General features: G+C 38.7%; 1 protein-coding gene across 3 annotated transcripts in view; it reads right to left on the reverse strand.

The window, feature by feature from the left end:
• Positions 1 to 1,433: 1,433 nt before the first annotated feature.
• Vps35 (Vacuolar protein sorting 35) overlaps positions 1,434 to 19,107 on the reverse strand; it is a 32,839-nt gene continuing 15,165 nt past the window's right edge. For all 3 annotated transcript variants that reach the window (XM_045756350.2, XM_045756347.2, XM_069307481.1), the window contains 9 exons: positions 15,910 to 16,116; positions 14,435 to 14,583; positions 9,897 to 10,104; positions 8,905 to 9,014; positions 7,759 to 7,927; positions 7,297 to 7,476; positions 4,330 to 4,569; positions 3,820 to 3,963; positions 1,434 to 2,835 (listed from right to left, as the gene is read on the reverse strand). In XM_045756350.2, the coding sequence (XP_045612306.1) occupies positions 2,656 to 2,835; positions 3,820 to 3,963; positions 4,330 to 4,569; positions 7,297 to 7,476; positions 7,759 to 7,927; positions 8,905 to 9,014; positions 9,897 to 10,104; positions 14,435 to 14,583; positions 15,910 to 16,116 (1,587 nt within the window). In that variant the 3' untranslated portion in view covers positions 1,434 to 2,655. The remainder of the gene's footprint in view (positions 2,836 to 3,819; positions 3,964 to 4,329; positions 4,570 to 7,296; positions 7,477 to 7,758; positions 7,928 to 8,904; positions 9,015 to 9,896; positions 10,105 to 14,434; positions 14,584 to 15,909; positions 16,117 to 19,107) is intronic.

Raw genomic sequence — 19,107 nt, forward strand, 5'->3', positions numbered from 1 at the left:
CCAAACATCTGCAATTCAGTTTTTGGGGCGTGTAAAAACCATAGTGCAGAGCAGGTAATGGGATTTATTGCACATTATAGCCAGTATATATATATATATATATATATATGTGTGTGTGTGTATATACTGGCTATACAATTGTTTATATCGATTAATAATTACTCTTTTATTATTATTTTCTACCACAGATGTGACCACACATTGTAATTTTTATTGAAAGGTAAGAATTGTTTAGTAGTGATTAGGTAACTAGTGTACCCAAGTCTACAGGATGTAAACATTTTACCTTGTGTGGGGTTGTGGGTATATGAACTGCAGCAGATTTCCTGTTTGTGTTACTCTTGAAAAAGTTGGCAAACTTGTCAAATGTATGTATATGTGTATATATATGTGTGTGTGTGTGTGTGTGTTTACTAGTTGTGTTTTTACGGGGGTTGAGCTTTGCTCTTTCGGCCCGCCTGTCAACTGTCAATCAACTGTTTGCTAACTTTTTTTTTTTTTTTTCTTCCACACCACACACACACACCCCAGGAAGTAGCCCGTGACAGCTGACTAACTCCCAGGTACCTATTTTACTGCTAGGTAACAGGGGCATTCAGGGTGAAAGAAACTTTGCCCATTTGTTTCCGCCTCGTGCGGGAATCGAACCCGCGCCACAGAATTACGAATCCTGCGCGCTATCCACCAGGCTACGAGGCCCCATCCCCATGTGTGTGTATGTATGTATGTATGTATTCGGTACAGGTGTCCCAAGCCATGAAAGTAATTTTTCTTACAGTTTTCAATGGAAATTATTTCAGCCGATTTTTGGTCTACAAATGTTACATGTTAATTTTTATAATTTTAACCAACCAAATGTCACCATAATGCTAAAATGAAGCAATAATAAAATGTTTTATATCTGCTAAAATTGTCATTAAATTTTTTGGGGGGACATCTAAAAAAAACAAAAGTAATAAAACCTATGTTAAGCGTTGCAAAAAATCTAGGAAACTAATCAAATAACATTGAAATATAGGGATACAGTAATTAGATTCATTATATACACAAACTACACTCCCCTTTTAACATATTCGAATCATTTAAAGATGCATACACAGTGATTGAGAACTGCTTGTACACAATGTATTCGATGATTGACCAGCGTACTTAGGTATTCAAACTCGTATTTTTCATGGCATGACATGCTTCATAGGGAGTGACTACTCAATATACAGTACTGTGATGTAAATGTTAGTGTAGATGGTTTAACCTTGTGTACAAATGTGCCTACAGCATACACATTATAATTGTTTTCAGTGTTAAACAATACTTTGCTTGTAAAGTACAGAAATAAGGTTAAATTTCTTTTAATATTTTTGGTAAAATACATTCGGTCCTAAAGTGGTTGCATAATAAAGACTTCAGTTTTGTAATAGTAAATCATTATTGCCTTCTGATCATAGTCTTTATTCTTTCATAGCAGTAGTAATTTATATACATTATAATATATTTTGACATCACTTTTTTACCATGAGATGATCTTTTCTCACCACACAGAGTATTTACTGGAGGCATATACTGTAATTGTATATGGGACACAGCGTATTTCCTCGGTGGCTGACAACATGTGGCATTCTTAATAATTAAGAACCCTGGAGCACACTGGCAATGGTTGACTGTTTACGAATGTACAGTAGTTGCATCTGCAAGATATTTTTGTTTGATCAATATACAGTATGCCTATGCTACATGGGTATCTACAGAGTCAACAAGATGCTTGTGTACAGCGTGTGTGTGTGTGTAAATCACCACCCCTCCAATGGGTGGTCCAATGACTGGAATGGATACTCTATTTCATTTTGCACATACAACATCTAGATATGGGCAAGAAATTGGTCTGAGGCAACCCCCTTGCCAGCCCCACGGAGTCGTATGTGAGCCCTCCTCACAACAAGGCAAAACTTTCTAGGGGGTGCCTTGTCAGTCGTCATTTACTTGCCTTAAATGGTCTTCAATTGCAATTTTAATTGTGTGCCATTTCAGGTCTAGAAACCATGTTGTATCTAATATTTGAAGGTGTTCTTACATGCAGTTTTAAATACAGTAATACCTAAACTTCAAATGCTAAAGCAAATGGTTAAAAACAAAGTTGTAAATTAAATTACTAGATATATTAGAAAGACGAAACCGACAATTGAAAACGGAGTAATTCTTAAATCTATGCCAAGAGTTCAAAATGGTTTGTTAAAAGCATCGAAATCTAGCAAATAACATTAACAAATATGATGTACCCTTGATATAGGAAATGCACAGAAACATTAAAACTTTGTATTGCAATAGTATAACTATCGAATTTGAATGTTGGAATGATGCAGTAGAGTTCCCATCCTAAGGTAGAAGTTATAACCATACCAGCCAAAAAAAAAAAAAAAAAAAAATAGTAGTTCATTAAAGAAAAAATAAATCTATTAACAAATTTAACAAATCTAAATATCTGAAACACATGCTACTAGAACAGTAGGATAGAACAACAAATGTTTTACATTTTACACTGATTATAATTTCAAGGAACTATTGTTATTTACATATTAATGAAATGAGTTAGTGTTATTTATGCATTATATAGTATACAATATATAGAGTTTTGAGGTGTTGAAGGAGATGGCTTCCAAGTTAAACTTGGAGACCTTCATAACTAGGGCCGTCAGTTGCTGGTTCTTGTAGTCTGAGTCGAAGATGTGTCAGTGTGTTAGTAAGGTGCCTTGAAATTTGATCAGTTTCTTCAGTAGTCTCCAAGTTTGCCAGATCTTCCTTTACTTTGCTAGTCAGCTGATTAAGCATTGCCACAGTTACCTGAAAATTATTTTATTTGTAAGATAAAAACATGTATAATGTTAAAGCATCGAGTAATATGAAATAAGTACTCCTAATTGAGCGCCTGCTTTGGCTGTTGCCCAAGCCAACAGCCTGGCTTGCCTTGCCAGGACTCACTGGCTCTCACTGGCCTTGTGTCCTACCTGGATAAGGAAATTTGCAAGTCGTGTTGCCATGCAATTGAGGAGAGACTTTTCTCAATCCACCACCAGAATAACCACTCGGTGCTAACATAATCATCAGAAACAATCACCAGGACAGCCAATTAGCCTTCTGTTAATGACTGGTTACTGAGCAACACCTGCCCAGCCCCCCCTCCCCCGCAAAAAAAAAAAAACACTGGGAAGGAGGGATGTCCAGAACAGGAATAGAAGCAACCCAGTGGCTGCTAACAAAGTTATGATTTATATTACAATGGACTCCTATTATCTAGATCCCCATTTATCAAAATCTTAAGTTAGCCAAAAAGGCAAATATCCACCCCTCCTTTACCAAAGTACTGTATGTCCAGTAAATGGGAGTCCATGCCCATTAATCAGTGTCCATTCCATGATAGTATTTGAAAAGAGAAAACCTTACCCCTAATCTAACCAAAAAGTTTATCCAAGTTATTACTATAAAGTGAAAATATGGAAGCAAGTTTGCATTAATGTAAGCATCCAAAAATTACATGAATGCAATGCAGGAATTTGCAGGTGTGAGCCAAAATTAAAATGCATGGGAAAGTTCTATAGGAAGCTTGTAGTGTCTAGGAACAGGGTTTTCAAGATAGGTAAAAAGTCAAAACTAAATTTGTTTTAAATACCTAGCAATATTAAAAATCTGATACACTGCTTAAAAATGTACAGTATTAGAACACTGTATGTGTAATGTGCTTATAGACCTACATTGAATTGTTTTATTATGCAATAATCTTATTTAGGTAAATGAGCAAGTATTCATAATGCCTACATTAATTCTTACCTGTGAATTGCCCTTCTCATAAAAATATATGTAGTGATTCAAGAGTTCAACGAAAAGCTGAATCTGTGTAGAAGGATCCATGCACTGGTTAGCAATGCGTACGGCCTTCTTCAAGCATTCTAGAACCCGCTTCTCATCGCGCAACTGAAAGAAAAAGGCTATTAACAATTTCTTTCAGAAGGACTATATATGTAAAGGAAGATATATGCATGTTAATTGAATTAAGCTAATAATATTCCAATGCTACTCCATTCACAAGACCTAACATGGTAAGGTATGACACTAAAAGTAACAAATGACTCGACTAGATTACATACAGTAAAAATTGAGTAAACGGTGATCATTAATAAATTAAAAAATTAAACATTGAAAGTAATAAAATACCCATAAAAGCAAACCCAGAACCTTCCCAAAGAAAGCGATGGTACAGCCAAGCCTTAGGGAGATGCCTCAGGTCTCTGACACACACCCTTACAGACTGACTGACTACCAGAATATATAATACAATACCTCTTCCTTGTTGGTGTATTGTGAGCGTGCAGACCAAAACAGGTGAGAGCATGTTGTGACTCCCCGTGCTTGATCAGGTTTTTTCAGCAGTTTAGAAGCTGCTAAAGCGCACTGCGTTCTTAGAGGTTCATGATTCTCTTCGCTGAAACATGTTGTCTGCTGGAATGTACCCATTATAAGCGTCATAGCTGCCAACTGAGCTTTGCTATCGCTGATCTCGTCTTCATAAAGGGAGAATGCCTGAAAATTATTAAACAATTATTTTACTCTTGCATACTAATTCAAGTCAGGGGAAATGCAGAAAAGATGTGATCAAGCTAAACAGAGGAAGAAAACCCTATATAAAAAAAATGACAAGAGTGGGTGAGAAAATCTACAGGTTCCCAGGAGATATATAAAACAGAACCAGAGCAGAGACAATGGCAAGTAACAACACTGAAAGTATATTCAGTAAAGTGGAAGCAAAAGATACAACTGACAGAGCGAGACAATAATAGTAGAAGGGTCAGGCCAGGTACCACTAGAAAATAAAAAGGCTCCAGGGATAGTTAGTTAGAGAAGAGAATTCCCAGAAATGCAGAAAAACAGGCAAATGTAGTAATAATATTCAAGAAATGAGGCAGACACCAAGCCCTAAACTAGAGAACAGTGTCACTAATATAAATTTAGGAAAGTACAGGACAAAATATTTGGGAAGAGAATGGAAGAGCACCTAGAGGAGGGGCACTTTGTAACAAAGGGGCAACATGGTTTTAAATGGAGAAAAGAGAACGAACAATTTAGATCTATGGCAGAATCACCAAGATATGGCACAAGAGAGAGAAGGTTGTGTAGGCTGCAGTCAAAAACATTTGATACTGTATCTAAAAAAAGACCAGTGTATAGGATAGGCAAGCAGGAAAAGACACACTAAACTAGGTAAGGAAGTACTTCATGGCACCTCACGACTGTGACCCCTCTGTGAGGGTCACAGTCAGAGAGAGGCCAAACTTGAGTGATGCAGCATGTGAGGTCCCTCAAGATGTGGTCCTGGGCCAATGCTGTTTCAAATTTAAATACAAGTAGATGAAAAGGTATAACAACAGGGATATTAATAAGGTGTTAAATACTGTATACAGTATCAACACAAAACAATAGATATGAATTTGATAGGTTTAGATTTAGAAAAGACCTGGGTAAATACTGGTTTGGAAACAGGGCTGTTGATTTGTAGAACAGGTCATTCTACAGTTTCCTTAATTCTTATGTTCTTAATACTGTTCCTGCAAATTTTTGCAGATTACACAAAAATAATGTAAAGATTAAAAACTGAGGAGTGTAGAATGCTATGGGACAGCCTTAGACAAAGTACAGGAGTTGGTAGACAAATGACTACTATGAGTTCACCCCAAACAGATACCTGGAGCATACCTGGAGAGGGTTCTGGGAGTTGTTCTACTCCCTGAGCCTGGCCTCAGGCCAGGCTTGACCTGTGATAACTTGGTCCAACAGGCTGTTGCTTACAGTCAAGTGCAATATTAAGATGGAAAAGGGGGTCCATGACTAGAATCTAAATCACAGGAGAAAGGCAACTACAGAAACCAGGAACAAAAAAACATGGGAATGGTTATAATACCGGTACTAATGTCTGAAGCACACAGATAACATTTACAACAAACATTAGAACAGAATTTATAACCTTAAACAAGGATTCTTTTAAATATAATTTACATAGCTTTTATCAAACTAGTTCGAGAATATGCAGCATAGGCACGGAATCAACACATCGTGAGGGAAAACAAACAAACTTTTAAACACTACTTGTGCCAGAAGTACAAGGTCTAAGCTATGAAGACTGATTAAAGCATCCCCCAACAAATAAACAAAATTTAAGGGCCAATGGGGACATTATCATTCACAAAATACTGCACTGAGAGGAAAAGATAAGGTGAACAAGGATACCCATTTCCAATTCAGAGAAAATGAAACAATGACATAAGTCAAAGTTGAAAACACAAATGAGTTCAAAGTATTCATATATTGTATGTATGATCAATAAGTGTAATTCACTAAAAGAAAGATGTAGAAACCACTTTTATCCATAGATTCAAGAGCAAATACAACAATGAACTCAAATGTGGAGAGACTTTATTTAGCCTAGAGAAATAAAAAGTGAGTATAGTAAACTCAGAACATTATTCCCTGCACTGCACCCGTGTTCATATCTGACTACCTTCCCTGGTGCAAGAAAAATTATATTTTTTTAATGTTAAAATATGTTACCTCATACACGCAAAGTTTACGGATATTTGCAGAGCATCCTTGTTGTGTCGCGCAGTGGAAGGGGTTATATAATAAAATATAAAATATCCTTCATCCATTCATTATACAATATATATATCACACTCCAACAGTCACAGTAACACCATACCGTTTTGTAAGACCACACGTGCACCCTCCTCATGAATTTACAAGTACATTACATACACATATTCACTACCTGCTTAGAAACCATTCCCAGCCGTCCTTGCCCATTACCATATCCTCATGGGAGTTCACACACATTCACCATGGTCGCCCACCTCCAGCAACTACATATCCTCACCTCAAATTCACTCTTGTAATACCGAATGTCTACCATCATCTGTGTTCATCATGCCTACACCATCTCATAATGATTTATCAGCCAATCTTGCTCTTTACTGACAATGAACTCTGCATGAGCAAATCACTGGAGCAGAGTGGGGATCCCAGTATGTATACCCAGCATATCGTGGTTCGTGGATTAAGATGCGGAGCTGGGAATATGCAAGACACTGGTTTAATCCCCGTCTTACTCCAATGATTTTCTCAGATATATCACATCACGTTTATTTCCTTATGTACTCTATATATTTCCATGACATTTTAATTTCATACACAACATATGCTTCTCATATTATCCAATTAATATTTAACATTTCACTACTGTTAGAATTATATACGTACCTGAGACATAAATTCGTAGGCAACGGTCTCATGATTTTCAAATTCAATCTTGTCAATGGCAAGAGCTCCTTGTAAGAAAAGTCTCAATGGTAGTTCAGCATACTCTGCCTTGACTAGTGCTGTAATTGTCTGATGGCAAAACTGGAAAATCTTGTGAACTTTCTTGCTCCACTTGTCATCCTGAGTAATTAAGTAAATACAGTACAGTATATGCAATCAAAAGATTTAAGTACAGTATTTCTGTACTGGACTTAGCAATGATGCTAACTAATGTTACTGTCATATGAAATTTTTCCTGTCAGTTTAATGACAATAAATGATGGCATTTATTCCATAAAATTCTATACTGCACTATGCAGTATAAACAAATAGTGTTTTCGTGACACGTGTTATCACATTTGTGGCTACATGAACGTTACATACTAATAATATTAGTGACAAGCAGCTTTGCATATTAATTACCTCTTCTCTCTCTGCGTGATATTTAAAAGCCAGTTGATAAGCTTGGAATACAAGTGGTGGCAGCGTGTACAACACTCTCTTATTGCCACCAGCACCCAGATGTTTACGAGCAGTTGTCAACATTAAATACTGTTGATCACTACTTGGGGACTGGAAAAAGTGAAGGAACCTGCAAGGATACAAGTGTATTATTATTAGTATTAGATTAGCCTTGGATAAATATTTGTCTTCAGCGGAACAATTACAGTACAGTATACAATACTGTACTTTTATTACAGTATTCAGCTCTTTTATTACAAAGGGCTGAATCCCTATCAAAGATGAAGACGATGAATCACAATAACGTGGCTGAAGGTATGGTGACCAAACCACACACCTGAAGATAGAGAAACGACGACATATCAGTCCATCATGGACCATTATCAAGTCGTGTGTGATATGATTTTTTGGAAAATCAACTTTAATTGGTTGCATTCTTACTATACATGCTAATGCTACAACAAGTGTTTCTGGGAAGTACAGAGACACAAGTTCAATCCTGCCCGCTGCCACAATATTCTCTCTTTTAAAAGTCAGTTTGGCATTTTTTTAAGTGCATGACAATAATTATAGTTACGGGATTATAAATACGATATACTTATGCACATTAAGTGATTAGGCCTATAAAAAGAAAGTGCTAACCCAGTAATGCTGTTATATAGCAGTACTAGGTTATATAGCATTAGTGCAAAACAAGGGGGATGGTCAATTTAATACTCAAAAGAAACACAGTGGAGATGATAAGATTTGGAATTATCTGCATTATAATTTTTTTTAATAATTTGTAAGTCCATAATAAAGCTTTAGTTGCATGTCACTAATGCATCTGTCACAGCTATAATCTATGCCACTAAACATTATTTTATCAAGAAACTTCCCTTTGGTTGGGGAGGAGGATTTGGTCATTATAAGTTTCAAGATGGCTTACCCAAACCATGCTTCCCCAACTTACTCCATTGCCCTACACTTCTTGCCAGGCACTATTCCTAGATACTCGTCCACAAAAATGGCAAGCCTGGCAACATCAAAGAATTTTAGTTTTGTATTGCATTTTAGTACAATTTCAAAGCAATCTATCAAGTTCTGTATGTACTTGAAGTGTTTTACCTTGCCAGTAGCCCCTGTTCTTCAGCTAAATCTTCAGGATCTGGTTCCACCAGAGGTTGATCTGACTGGTCACAAATCAGTGATGCAACCATGGACAGTACTGCATCAACCTAAGACAAAAAATATCAGCATTAGTAACATTAGAAATTTCATGAAGGATTTATACAGAGTTAATAAAGTTTGATTAAAGTTAAACAAAATAACAGTATCCTATATTTAATGTTATTTTTACATCAATACCTGATTACCCCTTATCATTTGGTGGGGAGGCAATAGTCTAGAAAGGATAGAAAAGGACTGACATCTGACCTTTGACAACACAGCTTTGTACTGCCGTCTCAGTTCTGCATAACGTGATTTAACTCACAATGCTTAACGTTAATATTTACTTTTTAGTGTAAAAATGAAAGCTTGGAAAAAATGGAAGCAGATGAAACACTTTAGTGTTTCATCTGCTTCCCAACACTTATTAGATTGTCTAGCTATGCTGCTCTCTGCATTTTTAAAGTTATTTTTAATACAGTAAATATGATTCCTTACACCCTAAACACATCCCAAATTTGATATGAATGACAGGGGTATTAAAAGTAATACTGTCTGGTTTGAGTGTGTAGAGATATGGGTCAAGGCAGGATGAGCAAAGTAAAAGGAGAGACTACCATGAGCAGAGTGACACAAAAGACTTACCAAAGAAGAGTAACAAAGAGACTACTAAGTGCAAAACACTAAAATTCTTTGATATTGCCAGTTTTGCCATTTCTGTGGTCGAGTATCTAGGAATAGTGACTGGCAAGAAAGATAGGGCAATGGAGTAAGTCGGGAAAGCATGGCTTGGGTAAGCCACCTTGAAAGTCTTATGACCATTTACTCTTCTGAACAACTTACCTGTCTCAGTACTCCCACTTGGAATAAACTCCCACAGAATAAAACAATAAAACTCACACAAAACTCCCACTTGGAATACAGTAACAGAGAACCACTGTAACACAAACCTGTTCTTGGGTTGGTATGAATGTTTCATTTTCAACAGCATTAGTAACAAGGTAAGTGCTGAGGATCTTGCGCCCACTATAGTCTAAGAGACCAAGCAAAGGAGTGTAGTACTGTAGCTGCAGCACTGTTAGGAGGTTGTTGTAGTTGTCGGCAGGAAGACGAAGTAGGCGACTCAATTCCTTGCCCAAGGCTGCACCCGAGTGAATTCTATCAAGGGAAAAAACTTTTTTTAATAGTTCTTTAGTGTTAATAGTCCACATCCCAAACAATTATAATTTAATTTAACAATTCTTAAATGAATTAACAAGAGCATTAAGTAATGCAAAGTCATATATTGGCAGGGTAACAGAAAAATTAAACTTGCACCATGTTATACTTGATTCCAAGATACACAACTGTTTACTCCATATTCTTTAATGTTCCAATTCAAGTTTGAATATAAATACTATACAGTAGAAATACATTCACCAAGGTGTTTATGTAAAAAAAAATGAAAACTCTTTATTGCAAAGATAAAATTGACAAAAGTCACGTATTAAAAAAATAAACAAGAATTATCCAAAAGAGCTTAACCAAGATTAACTAGCAATAATGTCTATGGCCCCTGTCACCAAATATTATAAATATGGTACAGTACATATTGTACTGTATTTAAAGGTAGCCAAAACCTATGTGAAATATGGCAAGCAATTAGCAAGAACATAGGACCCAGTTTTATTACATGAAAGGTAGCAAATACAACTTTACATGAAGAGTTGTTACGTCAACAATAAGTAATAATTATAATCAGACAAATTGTGTACTGCACATACAATACCATAATAAACATCATGCTTACGAGACAAACAGATATTGAACATCATTTTTGGGTGGGGAGGAAGTGCTATTATGTTGGATTTAATACAAGAATTTCTATAAATATGATATATATATTTCTTAGAAGTGAGATACACCCCCATACACAAAATGATCTACCTCTGGTTGGTTTGGAAATACTGCCATGGTTTAACTGTATGTAAGAAGCTCTTGACTGCGGCAACACCAGCGTTCACTCCACTTGACTTTTTTTAGTGCTACTTGATTTACTTCTTATTGCAACTGCTTTGATCTTTTGCACGTCAAACCAACATACAAAATTCCTAAGCAAATGTTCCATAGTATTTGTGTAGAAATTATTAACGATGAAAAATAAATGAAGATAATTTTAATACCGAACTGCTTTAAAAGGGTACAATTAATATATTGTACATTATATTCAGGTGGTTTAAACGTTATATAACGAAGCTCATGATATGTAGGTGTGTGTTTAAACTCATTATAAGCGTATTGTGGGTGACCCTGACAGCTGAGTGGATAGCGCTTCTGATTCGTAGTCCTGAGGTTCCGGGTTCGATCCCCAGTGGAGGCGGAAACAAATGGGTAGTTTCTTTCACCCTGATGCTCCTTTTCACCTAACAATAAATAGGTACCTGGGAGTTAGACAGCTGCTACGGGCAGCTTCATGGGAGTGTGTAACAAAAAGGAGGCCTGGTCGAGGACCGGGCCGCGGGGACACTAAGCCCCAAAATCATCTAAAGATGACTCCCTATCACTATAGTATGATATACTGTACATATTCAATTAAACACAGAATAGTCATTTAAAGTCATATTCATTGGCAGATTTTCCTTGACATTATAAATTTTGAGTAATGGTAATGTCTTCTTACACACATAATAACACAGGATAAAAACTCACACTTGTGTATTTGTGAATTGTATGTAAAGATTTATACCAAGTCTTTCACTCTCTTGGGTGCTTGGTCAAGGTCTGAGTGTGTGGTCAGGACGAGATTTACATAACAACTAACCTTACAAATGATAAAGGTAAGTAGATGAAATGTAATTTTTTTTTTAAAACATGTAGAATCATGGCTGGTAACAGTGCTGCAGCAAAGTATAGTTGGGAGAAGGATCACAATATTGATTTTTAAGAAGCGTAAAATAATATATAAAAGTAATAATATTAGAACTAGAAGGGTGGTGGAAGGTAGTGGAATAAATACTCCGAATACTTTCGCTGGTAACAAAAGCTCTACTTCGGGGAATAGCTTTACTAGGAAAATGATTCCAAGTGAATTAAAATTAGATCTGAATAAATGGATGAATATAAGTAGTCCCAATAGCCACTGTCCTTGGTGTATGGAGGGCATTACAAGGGATAGCATCCAGATGAACACATCTATTATTAATAACTCCAGTTCACAGAACATCAGGATGACAGAAAAGACACCTGATCATAATTCCATAGACAACATCACCTCAGATGCATTGGCAGTCAGGAATAGAGGTGACCTGGTCAGAAGGTCAAGAAGGACTCAGACCTTGACAAAGCACTCAAAAGAGTGCAAAAGACTTGGTGTAAATCTTTACTTAAAATTCACAAATACATAAATGTGGGCTTGATCTTAAGTTACAGTATTATCTCTGAGAGAAGACATTATTACTTAATAATAATATTAATAATAATAACAACAACAGCAGCAATAATAATAATAATAATAATAATAATGATAATGATAAGGTGCAACAAGTGAGAGGAAAGAGCAAGCAAATGGAACCGAGTGGTGTGTTGGCCAACTGCGACGAGATTATATTCTAGCACGAGATTAATTTTCTAAAGTCTATTCATGGGAAAATCCTCCTTAACATGGAGAAACAGAGTTAAGAGATGAGTTAGGTTTGATAATAGTCAAGTGAAAGAAAATATGCAGAGAATTAAGAACTACATTAAACGGGTCAACTTAGTTTGTACCATTAATTTGTTCTACTGTATATGCAATGTTCTTTATGCAAGTTCAATTACTTTTGATTATTACCAACTACACCCTACAAAAAAAAAGTGGATTTTGATAAATACAGACAAGGATACCTTCATGCACACTGAGAACTCTCTCTTACCCCTCAGTCATCCTTGTTAAGGAAAGCAATTTCAGAGAAATGAAGCTTATGATATTTGAACAAATTTGTTTTAATTAGTTTTAGGTTGATACAAAATATAGCCATTTCATTCAATAGAATAATAATACCCGTTGTGCTTACCTAAACTTCATGCCTATCTAAGTCACCTCGATAAACTCCTTTTCATCTTACTCGCATGCTCTAAGGAAAGTGAAGCAATAACCATAAAACCAGGTGAGCCCAAGCCTCCCATAGCAAGCTAGGAATGTTCTTGGGATGGGAATGAAGGCAAAGGAGGAATCATTGCCTTCCCTTCCCACCTCTAATGCCAAGTCATGCACTCTGCCCATAAACACAACCACTAGCCAGAGCAAATAAAAGCTGGTCTCATCTGTTAAGTCTCACCTTCCTGGAAAACCAAATGCCTAACTTGACCACTGCCAAAAAGACCAAATTTCCACAATGAAAAAAAACAGTGTTACAGTTTTTGTTTTTTTCAGCTGTACAGATATTGAGAATGTTGAGTTAGGCCAGAATTGTAAAAATTTGTACAATTCGTTATAGATAAAGAATCTGATTCTAAGAAGGCATGAGTCTTGTACTTACTCATGTTAGGTAGAGATGATCAACCAGTGACTCTAGCAGATTACACATAGCCCTGGAGTGTAAACCTAAGGTTATGGTAAACTTGGATCAGGATTCATTAAGCATTCCTGCCCGAAACGCTGCGCGTGCTAGTGGCTTTACAAGACTGTAATTACCATAATTGTATCCTCACATTCCTTATGTACATTCTTGTATATGCATAAATAAATAAATAAATAAATAAATATATGCTCCAACTTTCAAAATCTGTACACCTTTCCTTAATTGTGGCGGCTTTGTTTACATTTATTTATCAGCTTACGAGCTTTGGAACAATCCAAGTTTAACCTCATAATGTTTTAGAGGTCAAACTGTTTAATAAATCTAAACAAAGCTGCCATGATTGTTGAGGGATGTACGGGCTTCATAAGTGGTTGTATAAATGATTAATGAATCCTGGCATAGAGGGAGCCCCCAGACAAAAGCATACAAAACCCTGTTCAGAGATATATACTGTACCACAAAACAGGCTCCAGAATGGGGAGCATTATAGAGTACAGTATGACGAAATACTAGTAGCTAGATTTTTAAATGTATATTAAGAAAAAGAGGAGACATCATCACAATGTATAAGATCCTATGGGGCACCAATTAATAAGAGAGGGACGAAAGGCACCTATACACCCACATGCCCCTCACCTCACACCCACATGTCTAACACCCCATATGCCCCACACCCTTCACCCACATGCCCAACACCCCACACGCCTCACACATAACTTAGGTAAAATTTACAATGGAGGCTAGAAAGCAATACAGTATAAGAAACAATCAAATGTTTTTCACACTTCCTTAAAACACCCAATTTTTTTTATTCTTGTTACTATTAAAGTTTGTCAATAGTGTTGATAACATTTTCAGCTCTTAAATAATGCACAGTCTTCTAAGCACTTTTGTGAGTACACTTCCTATTTGCCCCCGAATGAATACAAACTCCAACAACATTTACTTACTTATCAATATTCAATTTCTGAAAAACTTCCAGTGTATTCTGCAACACTTTGTCCACATACTCTATTTCATCTGGATAGCATTTCTGTGCCAAATTGACAAGGGAGACTTGTAAGCTAACAGTGTCCTCCATGGGCATATCTGGTCGGGACTAGAAAAAGAAAAAGTTTTATTGTGGTGTTATTCTTGGAAAACAAGACACAGTTATTCACGATACTAAGATAAGTATGAATACAATAAGAAGTTTGAAGAGGAAAGACGATTATGTGAAATAATGAGAGTTAAATGAAACATATCTGATATTGATATATGGAGTCCATTCCATCCACAAATACACTAAGGAAAGCCATTCTAGTAATTCTATTCCAGTAAGAAGAAAAATGCAAGAAATCACAAAGTGTACAATGCAAAAGTTATAAATAATTTAATAATCAATGAACAAAATACTTATCAATGGTAATAATTGTTTATTAAAACTTAAAGTGAGAGAGAAGAATGGCAAAATAATTTCCGACAGATACTCTACTGACACGCAGACAACACTTGCCTCCCTACTTCCCTCCCTCTGTAACCCCATTCACCCCTTAAACTTTTCAGCCCCCAGCCATGCCAAAATTCCTAACAAAACCATTTTTATATAGAATTATTAATGTTGTTGTAATATAATAATATTACTGCATTTGATTAACGCTTTGGCATGCCCGGCAGGGCACCCATATCCTTTCGGAAGGTGCGATTTGGATTTGATCTGAATAAGATTAGGCAAAGTTTTTTTGCATGACTACATTGACGTCATCAGCCACTTTGCACGTTTTGGTTTTATGACGACAATACCGTCATCAGGACGCCAAAGTGATTTTTTTAATACAGAAGTCTAAGAATGAACAAATCCACAGGGGCCGTGATGAGGGTTTTAACTTACGTCCGGGATGATCCCAGACACTGCCTTAGTCAACTAGGCCACGACATGGTCAAAAGAACTGCAACCGGGAATTCCACTGAATTCAGTTAAGATACTTAGATATGAGACCACCTCACATGAATAGGTATCATTCTTCACCTAGAACTGGCCATTAGTGAGTGAGCTACTTGGCTCTCACTGTGTAACCACATGCAACTTACAAGAGCAGATTATTTTGAACTGAACCTTTCAAGGTCATTCCAGCCAGAATTCTGCTTTCCTCCACTAACTCCCTAGCACCAACAGAATCCAAAAGGAATGTGTGAAAAGATCAGTGTTGTTCCATTGCAAAATGTCCCCTGCCCAGGCTGGTATGATAGAGGGATAGCTCCCAAAAAGACCGGTGCAATGGATGCTGCATAAATAATTTGCCTTATAATGCAGTTAATTTTATTTTTATACAACTTCACTGAATTATATCACCTGAATATTCAAGAGGGAACTACTCTCTCCTCTATAAACAGCAAAACTGAGCTGATGAGTGCAGTAATCAAGTTATAGCATAAAATAGATCACCTTGATAACTTGGGAGACTTGCTCGGAGAAGATTTCAAATAGTTTGATATCATCAGGGATTCCAGTTCCATCTTCACGATGAGCAAAATTAGCCAGACGATCTATAAGAGATATGATAATATTCTTGACATTGACTTCGGCATGGAGCTCAGCACAGGCTTTAAGAAATGCACTTAGTGTCTGAAGGTGAAATTCGTCTGGAAACACCTGGGTTGGAGAAAAATAAAGGAAAAGTAGTAAATTTTAATTTAATAAAACTACAAAAAATATTAATTTTTGAGTCTTCAAAGAGCCTCAGTTGTAAGAAGAAAGCCTAAAAAATACTGTATCAATCAAAATTTGTAATCAGTTTCCTTCACTGTAGCTTATCAGTTTTTGCTATTCCTCAATTACAGTAAGTGGCAACAAAGAACATAACAAGAAGAGAGAGCACAGGTCTGCCGAGGCGCTACCACCCTGAAGAAAGAACATTAAAACACCAGTGTTAAATGTAATGAAACACCATTTTCCGGGCGAGCCACGGAGGCACCCTGGAGCTATCTGGATAATATGCAATTCACTAGTCTAGGGCATTAGTCATAGGAGTTCAGCCTACCGGGGACCACTAGCAAGAACCTGGTCCCCTCGGAGAGGCACAGGGAGCAATGGCACTGGAAAACCTCTCCTGTGGTTGAGGGGCTTTTATCTACCATCAACTGGGGTTACGCACCCAGAAAGGTAGGCATAACAAAACAGACCCCACATGGTAAGAAAATTGCAACCGAAAACCGAACAGAGGCAGAACTCCCTCAATTTCCAAGGAAACAAGCAAACATCACACCATGCCCGCCTTCCCTTGGGAGGGGGGGGGGGTCCTGGACCCACTGTGCCAGCTACCCAATCTCAGTTCGGAGGCTAAGCATCAAAAACAACGTAAAAACTGCTGACCGGAGGGAAGGGAGGGAGGGTGCCAGGGAGCCTCCGGGGCTCGCCCAGAAAATGGCATTTTATCACATTCAATGCTGGTTTTCTGTGGGAAGGCCATCTGGCTCCCTGGAGATACATAACCAAAGATAAGAAAAGAGGGACTTACCTGGGAGGTGGCAGCCACTCGTCTGTCAACTTGAAGTCGAGACACCTGGCTGCAACCTGCGACCCAAAGCTACACATGAACACCCAGGACCAGTAATGCTGACCAAATAACAGGCGGCCAGGACCCTGTCCGACATCCAAAATCCCCGCACCGGAATATCAGCCCAAGACATTTTGCCGATGACAGCAGCCAAAGCAGCAAACTTCTGAACGTCATGGGCATGAGGATAGACCGCAGGCTGGCTAAACTTAATAACCCTGTGGATGACCTGGTAACGCTGGTAACGCTGAAGAGCCACAACCGGACACAAAACATGATCAGGGAGCCGGTCGGCCGAGCGGACAGCACGCTGGACTTGTGATCCTGTGGTCCTGGGTTCGATCCCAGGCCCCGGCAAGAAACAATGGGCAGAGTTTCTTTCACCCTATGCCCCTGTTACCTAGCAGTAAAATAGGTACCTGAGGTGTTAGTCAGCTGTCACGGGCTGCTTCCTGGGGGTGGAGGCCTGGTCGAGGACCGGGCCGCGGGGACACTAAAAAGCCCCGAAATCATCTCAAGATAACCTCAAGATGATGCCCCCCCCGGCCTGACCAACCAAGCATCAATGAGCCAAAGACCCCTCCGGAAAGCAGCCATCTCATTCTGTGCCAGAAAAGGAGAAGGCTGAAACCGAACAACCCAATTACCAGTACCAAAAGAGCAGAAACCCCTGCAACGGATGAGAGCATGAAGCTCACCAACACGACTCCCCAAGAGGCCAATGACAACAGAAAGAGAGCCTTTGAAAAACAACCTTGAACCGAAGGAGCCACCACGAACCAAGGAAAAGTGAGATAGGAAAGCACCCTGTCCAAGGACCAGGATGGCTCAGGCGGTGCATGAGCAGGACAGAGGTGAAACAAAGCACGAGAAAGCTTACAGAACAGGGCAGAAGTGACATCCATCCCGAATGCGAGCTGAAGCAGCTCCACAAGCGCCGCACAATACGAGGCAACAGTATTCGGCATCAAATGACGGTCCTGAAAAAGCCAAGAAAGGACAAGACAATCCAATCAGAAACAGAAGACAACCTACGAAGAGAGAGAAAATGGCGGAAAGAACGCCAAGAAACTTCATACTGTTGCCAAGATGAAGCTCTCAGGTGAGACACCATTAATGAAGCCACCTATCACCATACAAATGGTAATAAACCTGCGTCAAAAAGACCAGATGCAAAAAGCGGAGGAGAAGACCAAACCAGCCGTGTACCAAACCGGTCCGATTTGCTGGAAGAGGCGGAGCTGCAGAAAACGCCTCGGGTTCAGACACCGAGCAAGGAATGCCTGAAATCAAGGCTGGGTCGGCCACCAAGAGGCCACGAGGACTATTCTCCCGTGGTAAGACTCCAACAGAGCTAGATCCTGAAGCAACAGCTGGACTGAGGAAAAAGACGTACAGATAACCCCACCTCAACCACTCCTGCTGAAAGGCGTCCACTGCGAATGCTCTGCAGTCGGGGTTCAGGTAATGAACAACCATTCAGGTACAGACAGGACAAAACCAGAATGAACCGAAGAACTGAAGTCCTGTTGCAGAACTGGAACAAGATGACCCAATGGAGTGAAGGGGAAGGAGCCCGCCCCGCCAGTTCTGAACCCCTGAGGAGGAGGAGCCGCCTAACACCACCCCAGGCCGGAGGACATGACCTGAACTGCCCACTAAATGTGGGACCAAGCGTGGGCAAACAGAGCAAGCCTCCCCTCCAGTGCCTCGCCAACTGGGCGACCAGCGAAGGGACTGGCGCCGAGAGAAAAAAAAGAGAAAAAAAGAGAAAGGCAAGAAGCCGACTTGTGAGCAGTGCGAGCACCACGCCAAATAGACAAAGACGGCACCTGCACAAAAGCTGCACCAAAGGCCCACCCCGACAAGCAGAAGCCATGACCCAAGAAGTGCAGTCTGTAAATTAGGAAGACCCTGGAACTCCAGAAGAGGCAAGTCTGGAGCGCACAGGAGGTAACCACAAATTGCCACCAGAACTTCCAAAAGGGAAACCCAAGAGGAAGAAAAACCTCCGAAACAAAACCGAAGAGCCCAAAGGAACCTGGAAACAAACCTGGGGGGAGCTCAAACCACCATATTTGCCAACA

Source organism: Procambarus clarkii, chromosome 60 (genome assembly GCF_040958095.1).
Source record: "Procambarus clarkii isolate CNS0578487 chromosome 60, FALCON_Pclarkii_2.0, whole genome shotgun sequence".
In the NCBI taxonomy this organism is placed as follows: domain Eukaryota; kingdom Metazoa; phylum Arthropoda; class Malacostraca; order Decapoda; family Cambaridae; genus Procambarus; species Procambarus clarkii.